Below are 14775 nucleotides of genomic sequence, written 5' to 3'. Positions count from 1 at the left end.
GTAGCCCAAGTATGAAATTTTATTAATATGAGCATTTACATAGTCATTTATTTCTGTAACCACTAACTGAACACTTGAATGCAATTTACAAAACCACACTGTTTAGACCACTGTTAAGCATTATCTCTATGACTGTAATCATTTACAATTAGGTAAAGAAATAATTACATTCAATTTAAAATATCAGTGTAACCCTCACTCAGCAGTTTTCATATAAGATATTATCAGATGTGCAATAATACCAATAAAAGACCTGATGACAAATCTACTCCCCTGGATATAAGGAGTAGATAGGTTTCTCTAGATCAGGTAATGCAAGTACCAAAAGATTATGCTACAATATATATTCCTCGTATTTTTTTTACACACACATATATCTGTTCATGTATACTCAAAGAAATGTAATATCTATTTCATTCACTGTTGCTTCATTAATTTTATGTAATTAAAAAAATACTAAAACATATTTCTACACTGAGTTTCCTTTCAATATGTAAAAAAAGATATCAACAAAACTCTGGACACACTTTGTTCTTAATCTGTCTTGTCTGTTTCTATTTTTCAAACAGAAATGGAAAAGTATTTTAATCAAATTTGGTAAGAAATCTTATATGAAAATATTTTCTTAAAATTATCAACTGATAGCCATGTTTTCCTTAAATTAATATTTTCAAAACTATCCCTTTAAAAAGATTACATTTTACTAATCAAAATGGTAAGTATTTGAATAAAATGACTTCTCATTTTTTTTAAATACAATACAAACAACTTAAGCTCTGGCAGGAACTGCTGATAGTAAATTAATTTAAAATTTCAAAATGGAAAAATGATTGTTCAGTTTGAAGAAATAATTTTGTAACACATAATCTCTATACTATTGACATAAAATCTATAAAATATTGCTTACTTACTGCATATTATTTTATTTCTTAACACAAATAAATTCCGTTCTGAGACAATGACTACTCATGCTCAAATTCAATCAGAAATAAGAAATTTAGCAAAACCTTAATATAATATAAAATTAATTAAATAATTAAAAATAAAGTAGTTGTATTTCATTATTTAAAATAGCTGATTTATTTTTACTAGTACAAATAAACAATATCATAGTATAATCAAATTAGATGTTCAATGAGTCTCTCATTTACATTTTCATATCCTCTACAGTATGAGGTATACTTTTCATACCAACTTCATACATTATGCTGCTTTAACCTACATTACAAATTTTAATAAAAAAACCAACAACTGTTTCTGAGGTATGAATGTCTATTTAATAAAACAGAAACATACTCAATTACGAGGTTTGTTTTCAATGGTGAGAAACATGAAAAGCAAACTGTGACCTTATATATTCCCCATCTTGTCCACATTTGGAAATGCAGCAGCCATTTTATATATGTTAGACAGATGGCATTGCTTTACAAAACAGCATGTATAACAGTAATAAAATTGAGTTAATGTAAGTATTACTATTCATCAAAACAAATTATTGCCATAGACATATTAAGTCACCCAAGAAAAAAATCTTGTATTATTTACTGCATCCTAAATTAATAAATTTTAGTAATAATTCATAAATTATATTGTTACAATTAATATAAATTACATGAATACTGAGGAGCAACAAATTAAATAGATTTTCTTTATCATTGGCAATTGTCCTGTAGTGTGTAATTTAATGATTACACTTTTTATGTTTCTGTAAAAACAAATAAAATCAGCGATAAGGCTAAGCAACAATATAAATTAGGTACACTGATTTTTACGACAGACAGTAGACACATATAACAGATAACATTATCCATGCTCTGGGAATGTTAACAAAATAATCTATGCAAGCTGACTAACAATTTATATTTACTGACCTTAGCTGTTACAAATTGTCTAAATCATTCTTAAAGTTTGTCAAATGCAGCAATAGAAAAACTTACTTCCATCAAATCAGACATCATATATTAACAAAGTATAGTAATAAAAACCTGATTTATTGGGTATATCTTTTCTTTAAAATATTATAATTTAGTATTTTTACAATTAAATAACTTTTTATCATCTCATCTTGAAAAGTGGCAGATGTTTATATCTGACTAAAGAAATATAAACATGAGTAACACCAGTTGCTTCTGCTACAATTATCCCAACTTATGTTTAAGGGATCTAAGACTTGAAGAAAATGTCCACAACAATAATTAGAATAGTGGAAAAATGTTTAAAAACATTCTACATAATTGTAAAATAAATGAATCATTAACTATTGTGATTGTGGTTGATGAGTTGTATGTTACATGGATACAACCTAAGATAGAATAAATAACAAATCAGTTTATTTTTCTATCCTGTAACTTTAATGATTTTAAAAATTTACATTTTAGTCAAATTATTTATTTGAATGCTTATTAAACAAAAGCAGCGATTGATTATATAAAAATGAGGTAATTAAATCTTGTTCAAATGAGATAATCAAATCAAAATCAATTTTTCTTTAAAATGAATCTTACACTACTCAATTTTTTTTAGATTAATTGAAAAATAAAACAGTTAGTGAATTATTAGAACAATTATTTATATTTTTTTCATACACACTTTTTAGAGATGACATGATTGAGCAAGAAGAAATTATAGCTCACTTGTTACACAATTTTGTAGTTCCTGAAGCTCACAAAGAAGTGGTAAGACGTAAACTTGAACAAAAACAAAGAAGATATTTAGAAATGGCTAATAAAATAGTAACTGAAAACTTGTTATCTAAAGATCCAACTACAGCACTCGCAGCTCCTGCAGGTACATTATTTTATTATGTTTAAATAGAAATGAATAATTCTGATAACAAGCATGTAAAGAGTGTTCATTGAATATTTTAATCACAGATCATTTATTTTTTTTTTTTTATTAAGCTGCAGAACCTGGTTCAAGAATAGTCAGGTATATTAATTTATAAGTGGATCTGAATATTACTATTAGATTTCAATTCTTGGAATAAAATTAATTGTTACAATCTCTAAAAATTAAGCTGAATTACTGGACCTAAAGGCTCCAACAAGTGTGGCTATAACCACAGTTAATGAACCAGATTCCTGCAGGTCACAATTTTCACATTTGTATTTATCATTTATAAGTAGTTAACCAAGTGGATACCCCATTAAAATAAAATTTCACTACTATCCAGTTTTTATCAATTTTGCTTTTTACGTAAACATAAATGTATAAAATGTATAATGTATGTATAAATGACTTTAGTTTTTAATCAAAAGTATACCAAAAGTAAAAAAAAATATAAGGAGCAAATCTATAAATAACAAGATGAATTTTTATAATTTTCCCCTAAATTTGATTTTTAATATACGAGTCAATTGTAATACTTTCAAAAGAATATTTTCTATTAAAAAAAAAAAATAGGGAAAAGATGCACACAAAACAAGCATATAGAAAAAGCTTTCAATTGAAGCAATATTTGCACATTTTACTCATTATAGCATCAAATTACCCAAACATTGATGAAATTTAGCTGCTAATGGATGAATTTTAGTAGATTATAGGCTGCTACTACTAACTAATTATTAGCTTATACTAATAAAAACACATAAGTACACTGAAAATTATTAGACTTAACAAAATTAATCATTTTTTGCATCATCACTTGTATGAAATATTAAAATTAGTTTTTCATGGTACATTTATAATTGTATTTTATGATGTATAATATGTGCGCGTGCGCACGCGCACACACCATAATAAACTCAAGCAATGCCAGTCATAATAAAAAAAATTTTTTTAAAGTTTTTTAAAATTTGTTTAAAAACAGTTTCTTTAAAAACCCCTCTCCACACAGATGTGTGGAGAGGGGTTTTTATGGCACACTAGCTTTGCAGATGCAAAGTTAGTGTGCCATAAAAAAACTCATCAGTAGACATACAATTTTACTCATGATGAATGAGATGCATAACAAAAATAAGACAACTGAAAAGAGTCTCCCAAAATTAGACAGTTCTTACTTTACATTTACAGCACACATTGAGTGAGTTAAGAGAAAATATGTAAACTACATCAATATTTTATAAATTAAAAAAAGAATAGTAGATTCCCATAATACAAAGAAGGCAGTGTGCGACACCTAACAATTCCATTAAAAGCTAAAAGCCTCAGATTTATCACTTATTGACATACAGTCATGAATTACTTCAGGTATGAAATGTTATCAGAAATAATCCAGTTGTATGACAGAGTCTAGAAAGGGTAGGAAACCCAGCGTTACCCACTTTTAAGCATTTTCACCTCTGTTTAAGCTTTGTTGCAATAATCTTAAATATCTGGAGAAGGTTTATTACCACCTTCTCCAGATATTTAAGAAAAAAACCAGTGCAATTTCTTACCCTACCTTTACTCATGGAGTAGTTCCTCTAAACACAAGTACTCTCCTCCCAGTGAAATGTAAGATTGTAAGTCAATTCCAATGAAAATGTTAATTGCTACCTGTGATTGCTTCAAAATATGTTCTTTCAGCTTCATGTTTACTTTTTCTCTCTCTCTCTGTGTGTGTGAGAGAGAGAGAGAGAGAGAGTATGTGATGGAGATCACGAGTGACCAAATCTAGTAAAGGAGTTCAAGAATGATAGTAATGTTATTGGCCAGAAAACTACTGAATGTTGAGCACATACTGAAGCAATCATTAAAGGACAGTGTAATACCTCTAGTTTCATCTTCATGCAGTTTCTATAACATAAAAGATGAGATTATCAATTCAGCTAAATGGCATGAATTCTTTGTACTAAATTTCCTTGATGTAAGAAAAAACCAGTATCTTCTTAATGCTGGTCATACCCAACTGGTATTTTGGGTCTATCTAAAACAAGACTTAATTACTGGGACAAAAGTTGCTTTACACAGACCACAAAATAGTTGATTGAGGAAGATTTATTGACTGACACCTCCATACTAATCTAATCATTAATTGTCACTGAAGATGATTACCATGCATAATTGAAAAGGTTTTGACCAAGTAAAGAATACTTGTACTAATAATCTTAGTTTAGTTTGTAGAAATACATAATTTTGTGTAGCTGCATTTGATTATTTAGAAACATACCCATAAATCTAGTACCTGCCAGCTGTTATGAACATCCCAGAAAAAGAAATTTTTATTAATTTTTTTTTTTTCATAACTATAAATCTAATTTGAATATACTTAATACTGTCTGTTTACTAAAACTGTACAATATTATCCAGTTTGAATGTAACATTAACTTAGAACCTACCAAATTTAATAATAAATTATTAAGTTATTTAATTTTAAAAGTTCATTAGTGATTTTTATTTTATTTTAGTGAAATTACAAACATCAGTGAAGTCAATTTATGAAAAAAAGAAGTCAAAACCTAAAACTATTGAAGTAGAATGTGCAAAGGAGAAGTTATTCATGATAGCACCATCAGAATCAGAATCAGAATCAAATTTGCAACAACCTGTGAAAGATACCGCCCTTTTTTCAATAAAATTTACTCGAGACATTATCAAAAATGCATTACAGTCAGCCAGTGAATCAGCTAAAGAAACAGCAGAAATACTTTTGCAAGATATAGTACAAACTACATTAGAATCTTCTGAAAGAGAAACTGAATCCTCTAGCATAATAGATGAAATAATAACACGAGTGATAGAGAAGGCACAGATAAATAATTAGAAAAGACTGTGAAAGATTCAAACAGACAAGTGGCGATTAAGATTAAGAAACAAGAAAGTGACGTGATAAGTCACTTGTAAACAGTAATAAGATTAATTTTACATAATCTAAAAAAATTTACCCTAGTAATGTAATTAGTAAAAAAAAAAATTTATGCTTGTCTGTATAAAGTTATAAAATAAATGTTGTAATATTAAACATTATGTCCTTAATACATTCTAGTATGTATTTTGCCATAATTGATAGTTTATATAGCAAAACTTTGTGTGCAATCAGATAAGAGAAATAGTCGCTCTTACTATTTTTCTGGTATAATAAATTTAGATCATTTTCATTCAAACTAAATATATTCGAACACTGAAACTTCACTTTCTGAAGAGGTTGGCGTACAAATGTGGGGAGCAAAACAACTGGCCAAGTAAAGCGACACCTGATGTTGAATTTGTGGTTGACAATACACTGTGTGCACATGTTTGCAACTGGATGGTAGCGACGATGAATGCAGTGATACAACCAATGTTATATGGGCAACTTGATAGAGCTTATAGTGCTAAATACAGGCTACTGTAGAATGCTCTTGAGTATTCTTCCACTCCTCACCCACAAATCCAACTGGGAAATTATTGTACTTCCAAAATATTTTACTGAAAAACAAGGTTTTTATTGAATATAAAAACAACAAAAAAATGAATAAGAAAAAATATTTCCTTGGAAAATATAGTTTTAGTTTTCTATCACTTTCAATTACAACATATTCACAGCCTAAAATAGATTAGCTTTAAGTTCTATTTTTACATCATTGGCACCCTCAACAGCTATTCAAAAAACTGCTGTACCTTTTCAGAAATCATTATCAGTCTGGTCTTTCTATAGATGTTCAGCCATTATTATAACACCAAACAGTGAGAAAGTATTACCTTACCAACAACAAAGAGAATGTTCTTTAGCTATCTGCTTTTCATAAGTTGTAACCTTCCTCAAGAACAACCAGCTTTCTTAATTCCTATACGGAAAAGAAAATTAAGCAACAGGTATTAGAGAAAACAGATATAAACTCCCTTTTTGATACCAGAGTTCCAAATAAGACTTGAAAACTACATCTATTTTAACAGATGGCTCCACAACACCTGGAACATCTCAGGGAGTAGCATTCCCACAATTAGTGTGTGAAATGTGGGTAAAATACCAGTATGTAAACTAGTGCTCAAAAACTGATAAAAAAAGTGATGCAACCTTATGAAAGAATGTTTCCTTTTTTTTGTAATAAGTTTAATTGAGGAAAAAATGGGTTACTCAATGCACCAGAGAATATCCATTGTCTCCCGTACAGTAGATGTGTCAGTTATACTCACTCAGAATGCCTTCACAGAAAAGTATGGTGTGGATGCACCAAAAAATTCCTCCATTAAGGGGCTGTATGACATGTTCCAAGAGAGAGGGAATGTAGCAGATGCTGCCAAAAGTGCCAACATAAGAAAAGTTGATCGACATGCAAGCTGCATATTCTGTTAGTCCAAAGAAGTCTGTGTGACACCTAACTAGTCTGGTCTCTGTTGGTAGTGCCCACACGGCACTGCACGAGTGTTTAAAATGCGTCTGTACAGAATTTGTGTCGTTACCTGGAAAACATGTAGCATTCTGTCAGTGGCTCATGTCATTTGTAATGCCAGATGGGGAAGAACTCAATGTTTGATCTTGGTGTGAAGAGGCATGGTTCCACCTTGATGGATACGCGAGTGCACAGAATTAATGCATTTGGTGTACAGAAAATCTATATCAGCTGCACGTGTCTCCTCTGCAAGGAAAAAAGTGAGTACTTAGTTTGTAATGTCACATAGGCGAATCTTCATGACATTCTTTCATGGCACAGTGAAATGTGAGCGCTACATACACATGGTGCAAAAATTTGTAAACACTACATCTGCAGACCAGCTAGAATACATGTGGTTTCAGCAGGACAATGCTACGACTCATAAAGCCAACAACACTATGTCTTTCTTGAATCAATGTTTTCATGGATAAGTGATCAAAGGGGCTGTGGCCCCATCAGTCTCTTGATTTATCCGCACTCACTTTTTCTTGTGGGGGTACTTTAAGGGTGCTGCTTACAAAAGTCATTCTCACACCATTCCCAAATTGCAGAGCGAAATTGGATGATGTGTCGCTGCAATTCCTCAACAAATGTTATAACATTTGTTTAAGAGCATGTAATGTATTCAGAGATAAATGAATTGCGTAATGGAGGCCATTTTCAACAACTATTGTACCTTATTCATTTTCCCATAAGGTTACGTCACTTTTTGAACACTGTACATTTAATAAAATGTTTCTTACAGCTTACTGTTAACCAATGCTTGGAAGAATGCAGAAGAATAGACCACTGTCTATTCTTCTGGTTGCATTTATTGTTGGCTAATGGTAATAACAGCTGATGCTCCTTATAAAAAAATTTATGTCATATTACATATTAAGTTTGTTATTTATTGTATTTTTTAATATTTTATTATACTTATAATAATGTATTAAAATTATACTTCATATTATATGATCACACTTAATACTTCAGTTTTATATAATAATACATATATGTTGAGGTACTTAATTTAATACTCAATAATTTATGCATACAATTCACCATAAAATGGCAGTTTCTAAATACTTAGTGTTCTGTTAAGAGGTTTCATGAAGCATCTGTACCACTTCTAGAGTGGATTCTTGGTAGTTATGTGAAGCAAAAGCCTCATAATAAAGTTGAGTTTTACTCTTTTCAAGTTAGAGTAAAAGAAGTATTTTCCTAATCTTTAAGTCATAGGTTAAATAATGCATTAAAATTCTTGGGACATGAATTATCATGCCAAATTAGCATTATGTAATATTTGATATAGAAAAGAAACTGTATCTAATATAGTATTACAGAACAGTGTTGTTAAGTTCTGAAAATTGAACAAAAAACAGCACATTTTTAGATTTAGTAAAAATAATTTTTTTTAAATTCCTATAAAATAATAGATTTTTGAAAAATGTATCTAGTCTTGTTTTTTTTTTGTATTCTTGCTGCCAATTAAATTGGTTTAAATCGCAGGACAAAACAGATTCTTCCAGTCACAAATGTTTTGCATACTAATGTAGAAATTTGATTAGTATCCCATACATCATAGTAACCTAACAAAGAAAAATGTTTGAATTTTATACCATATTAAAGGTAATTCTGGATTGAGAATGGTCCGGCTGGGTACGGTTAATCATTTGTCAACTGTATTTGAATTAAACATATAAGTAATGAAATGTTTGGTGATAAACAATACTCGCATAAAAAATGTGATTTATTTTAAATTTCTTAATATCACTTACCATTTGTATTAATTAATTTTATAAATAAAATTTAAAAAAAAATATAAAATAAAAAAAAGTAATAAGTACTGTTGTCAGTTAGAAAGGAAACATATTCTTGCAGCTTTAGCAGCTGGCTAATTTGTTAATAAAAATCCTACGCTACCCCTTTTTCATTTGGGAAATCCAACAGGCCTATAGTAGATTAGTTCCTAATTATCTTGTGAGAAAATTGATGGGGAGAAGATCATGAGTCCCAAGAGGGACTCTTATTATATTCTTCTTAAGGTCATGCTCCTGTTTTGTGTCTCTATTTCTGGGAGAGTCTACCCTCTCCTCTTTTCCTTTGTTTTCTTCTTCCTGATAATATAATAAGGAAGCACTGATTACCAAGGCAGCAGTAATGCCAACAAAAGATCCACACCCTCTATGCTTGTATCTATTTCATAACTACACTATAGAATCTTGTAACTCTGGACTATGGTTTGCAATCCTATCAAAATAACACATTATAAAGAGAGCATCATGTTAATAATAACTTACATTACCCCTTTACATCTAATTTAAACATTCACTCATTTTAAACACTTTTAGTGTAGACTGTGGTGTCTACTTATGAATATTAACACATTCTTACCATTCCAACCAATTTCATTCTCATTTATTTACATACTGTTTAGAACTTGAATCGTAGCATCCGATAAAAATAATCTGATGGAGAAAGAATGTGAAAAAATCCTTGCTATTCTCTTAAATGAAGTTTTAGATTATGATAATAAGCTAAGGTGGTTTTTAGACAACATCTTGTTTGGTAAATTAGTCGCACAGGTAAAAATATGAACAGCCTAAGTATTGTGATTACAAAATACACAATTAATCGCAGTAAGAAATATATTTTTTTTCTGGTAGTTGGAGCAATGTGTATAAAACCTATTGCTTCACTACAGAAAATGGTACTGAAGTATAAAGGACTAGTCAAGAATTTATTTCTCTGAGAGTAATGATGTTACTGGGGCAGCCAGTCCCAGTAATGAACAGAGTGAAGGTGCCAGTTACAGGGGGCAGATTATCACTCGCATTTCAGTTGGGTTGGCCCACTGATATGCAACTGGATATTTAGCTAGGTGAAGAAGACAACAGGAAATCACTTTATTTCTCATTTTCCTTAACAAGCCTTGCCTGTGTAAAGTGTCAAGGGCAAGATTGCAAAACTGTCCGGTTTATAAAGAAGTAGCAATCAAGATGATGAAGACCATATAAAAAAGGTCAGCTACTTTGATGCTGGAAAAATTGTGCTTAGCAGATTGTTGAAGGTTACATCTTGTGCTCAGGTTGCTGCAATTTACTTTAAATATCTGAAGTAGCACCAGCCCTAGCTAATATGGTCAAACACATCATTATTGAGAAATTAAAAAGTCGACCAATTAGAGAAACCAGTACAGAAGGTAGCAAGGAATGAGCCTTTGACCAATTCTAAGGTGAAGGAAAACGATACAGAAAAGTACAAGTTGACAAAATCTCCTTGAGGAAAACTGAGAGAATCATGAAAGAAGATGATGTAAATGATAATTGAAAAAGAGACTCCTGACCGAGTAACAATGGGCCCCTGAAAGCATGGAGCCTTTAAGACAGAGGGCGAGCATTTTTGCCATCTCATATAATTTAGTCAGGAGACTAACAAGGGATGACCTAAGGGAAATCCTAGGGGATAGATATTGATGAAGAAGATAAGTTTTTAATGAATAATAATAAGTTAGTTATAAGTTTTTTAATAGCTGTGGCACTTTGCAGCAGTTTTGATCGATTTGGCAATTCTTAAGAAATGGATTAGATGTTTCTAAGTGGCAAGGGTCATATTCATCCTTGTCATCGTGTGTCCTAATAATTCAATTTTGTTTGAAAGATTATTCTTTTGACTATGTTGCTAGTTTTTTAACCAGGAAAAAAAATTATTTTTCTTTTTTGTTTGAGATAAGGGTTAATGACCAATAGTAGTCAATGCTTTAATCTCAAATAAAAATAATTAATTATTTATTATTTAACTAAAAGTAAAAAGTAACACAAAACTGCATTTTAAATTAATTAAGAATAATCATGTCTTTAGAATGACCTTGATTGTTGGACTATAAAAACAACAATAAACATTCTACATTGATGCTAAGGATAGAAATAGATCTAGTAGTATACTAGATCTAATAAGTATATAATTTTAGTTTATTAAATGCTAACAATGTTGATTGTCGATTTATAATCATTATATTTTATTCCATGTTTTGCTTTCATTTATATTTTCAAAATATTTTGTAAAGTTTTACTCATTTATTTACTGCTAATTATAAAGTCAGTCTTACCAAATCTAAAAAAGTGTCTTTTCAGCTTTTTTTGTTTTACAAAATCAATAATTATGCTGGAAATTGTGTTCACATGTATATGGAAGTAAATGGTTTAAAATAATATGTTGGAATAATATAAATGTATAATATTCTTGTAACATTGCAACAGAGATACATAATTTCAGTTACACACAATTATTTTCACTTAAAAAGAAATCTTGTAGAATAAATCACATAAAAACAAAATAAGTATCTTCTTTCAGCTGGTAAATTTCATTAACGGTTTCTCAAGAATACTAAATCTGGTGTTCATTTAATTTTTTTTTAATGTTTTTTAATATTATGAATGTAACTGCTACTTCATTCACATTTGATTTATTGCCTTTTTTATTGGGTACATCAGTAGAATTTTATTTAAAACATAAATGCAGACTGCTGTGTTTTTGTCCATGATGGTCACATTGAAAATTAGATAAAATTTTATAAATATCTGAACTCAATTTAATAAATATATTGTTTTTAACAACATAACACAAAATGTTTCCAGTTACTCTTCTAACAACAATCTTCAGTGGCTGGTGCTTCTCTCTCACCTTAGTTTCAGCTAATGTTGTTCCTGGCAAATTTGTTTTGATTTAAGTAAACTTGTACTTAAAATAATGTGATCAAATGTGTACTTGATCTGAATTGTCTATCTGGTTCACATTTTATATTTCTGATATATTTTTTAAATATTTCATAATGTTTGAATGTGTAAGATACAAACTTTTTCAAATACTAATAGAAATGCAAACATCAATGTAGGTGGATCTGTAACTATGTCTCTTGAGCTGGCTGGCAAATCTGTTGCTGAAGAAAACTTTATATTGTAAAACTGAAGTAAAACACTGTGCATTCAGAGTAGTTCAGTTTATATAATTTATAAAGAATGTAACGCAAAGTTCTCCCAAAGTAAATATATTTCATAAAAGTTACAGTTTGCAAAACGCAGCTATGCTGGTGAAATGAGATTGTATTGAAATTTTTAGGATATTAATTAAGGGGCAGAATTAGTGATTACTTATGTTTTTTGACCTGAAAAATCAAATAAAATAGATCCCTGAATTGTATCTGCAATAGTTTTTGAAAAAATTGGGCTGAAAACCAATAAATTGGGGTAAAAAAAATCCCTATTTTTTATGTTTGATGTTTAATAACTTTGTTAAAAAGAGTAATAAAATGGTATTAGATAAGTTGAATAAAACAAATAAAAATTTAAAAAACTTAAGATTTTATTTAGAAACAGTATGTTTACTATGTTTGTCTTTTTATTTAATGTAGACAACAACCAAATTCTTTTTTTCGGTGATGTGAAAAATTTGTAAAAACAAAATTTGTCATTAAAAAATGTTTTAAAAAAATTGTAAAATAAAGAAATAAAAACTACTTAGATAATTTTTTATATTAGTGCCAGAAATACAATAAATTTGAAAAATTATTTCAAAGTTAGAAATAAAATAACAACAGCTGATCAACAATGCACAATACTGTATTATTTTAAATCATTCTCTAATGTACATCTCTTATAAAAAAGAGAATGGCCTCACTGATTCACTGACTCAATCAACATACAACCAAAACTATTATACGTACAGACTTTTCAGAATACCTTTGTATCTTTAAGTAGGCGTGCACTAAGAAAGGATTTTGCAACATACGTAAAAGCAACATAAAGGATTTATTAAAGCAACGTAAAGCAACAAAAGGATTTTGATGTAAAAGCAACATACGTTATACTAAATATTTTAAGGTTCGATTGCAATGTTCCGATATGTATGTCCGCTATAGACAAAAAAACTACTGGACCAATTTACATGCAGGGAAGAAGGGAAAATCGGAAAAGGGAAAAATTGAAAAAGGTGGATCTGTGAACTATGTCTGTAAGCTGGCTGGCAAATCTGTTGCTAAAGAAAGCTTTGTATTGTAAAACTGAAGTAAAACAACATACGTTATACAGTGGAATATTTTAAGATTCCATTGCAATGTTCTGATATACTGCTATAAACTAAAAAGCTGCTGGACCAATTTACATGCAGGGAAGAAGGGAGACAGGGAAAAATCGGAAAAGAGAAAAATTGAAAAAGGGAAGAAGGGGAAAATGGAAAAAAGAAAAAATGGAAAAATGGGGAAAAGGAAATGGAAAAGAGAAAAAATTAAGATGACGGAGGAAAGGAAAATTGGGAAGAGGAAGGGGATTAAATAAATTTAAATTAAATTATATTAAATTAAATTTAAAACAAATAAATAATTAAATTAAGATGGAATTAAAATATCAGAATATGTAAATCAAATAATTAAAGATGTCAATGCAAAAAAATTGGTTGAGATTAAGAACGCACATAAAGCATGGAAATGAAGTAATTCATTATATCTGTCAAATAAGTAATATTAATACATTGTGTGTGCGCACAGAGCGACAGAATGTGTGTGAGTGCTCCAGAAGTATGCCGTTAAATTTTACAGCTGTATTCTCTGTATAAAATAATGAAAAAAGTTCATAATAAGCATGTGTCCAGAAAAGGCTTTGTTTTTAAATTGGGAATAACAAAGAATTTTACCATGATTTCTGCTTAGCAGCAAAATGAATCTATACCAAAATTCATCGAAAAAAAACTGGAATCGAAAACCGGGGAAGAGGGAGAAAGGGAAAAATCAGAAAAGTGAAATAGGGAATAATTGAAAAAAGTAAAAGGGAAGAAGGGGAAAATGGAAAAAGGAACAACAGGGAAAAGTAAAAACAGTAAAGGGAAAAGAGAAAATAGGTAGGGGGAAAGGGAAATTGGGGAAGAGGAATGGGGAAGGGAAGTACGGGAAAGAGAAATCGGAGAAGGAAAGGGAAATGGGAAGGGAGAATGAAGCAAGCCACGACCCTCTGATCATGACAGGAAGCACAAGTAACCATAGAGCATGGGCAAAGCCGCGATGGAGATGCTAGATTTGGGATTGTAATAAATTTTTTATTTATCATTATTGAACTTTTATACTGAACTATTTTATTTAATTCATTTATAAAATGGATTAATCTAACAAATATTGTTTAACTTTCTTATCTTCCTTTTTTGTTTTCCTTTATTTAGGTTTTGGGCAACAATTCATTGTTTATCATATATTCCTTCAGTATTTTTCATAAAAATTTTTATTTACTGTTTTATCAGGATTTAATGAAAATCTAAATTTAATATTGTTGATGAAATATTCTTTATTTATAAAAAAATAAGTTTGCTATTAAAAAGGCATTGCGGGTGAAGCTACATCTATATTGTGGGTGAAGTCGTGATGAGGTACGCTAGTTAAATATATCAGGTAATGTGAATTGCGTTATTGTAAGCGAAGGTTTTCTGTGAATTTTAGCTTGAATGTGAATCGGTTTGCCATTGAAGTAATGCTGTA

The 14775-nt window shown here is 29.8% G+C and overlaps 1 protein-coding gene across 1 annotated transcript in view; it reads left to right on the top strand.

The window, feature by feature from the left end:
- The window catches only part of LOC142319436 (cilia- and flagella-associated protein 91-like), a 68965-nt gene extending 63084 nt beyond the window's left edge, over positions 1-5881 (top strand). Inside the window, exons 14-15 of the mRNA XM_075356717.1 lie at positions 2597-2787; positions 5328-5881. Of these exons, the coding sequence (XP_075212832.1) occupies positions 2597-2787; positions 5328-5683 (547 nt within the window). The 3' untranslated portion in view covers positions 5684-5881. The remainder of the gene's footprint in view (positions 1-2596; positions 2788-5327) is intronic.
- Positions 5882-14775: the final 8894 nt, after the last annotated feature.

The sequence above is a fragment of the Lycorma delicatula genome, chromosome 2 (assembly GCF_047948215.1).
Source record: "Lycorma delicatula isolate Av1 chromosome 2, ASM4794821v1, whole genome shotgun sequence".
In the NCBI taxonomy this organism is placed as follows: domain Eukaryota; kingdom Metazoa; phylum Arthropoda; class Insecta; order Hemiptera; family Fulgoridae; genus Lycorma; species Lycorma delicatula.
This window is presented reverse-complemented; position numbering and strand designations above follow the sequence as displayed.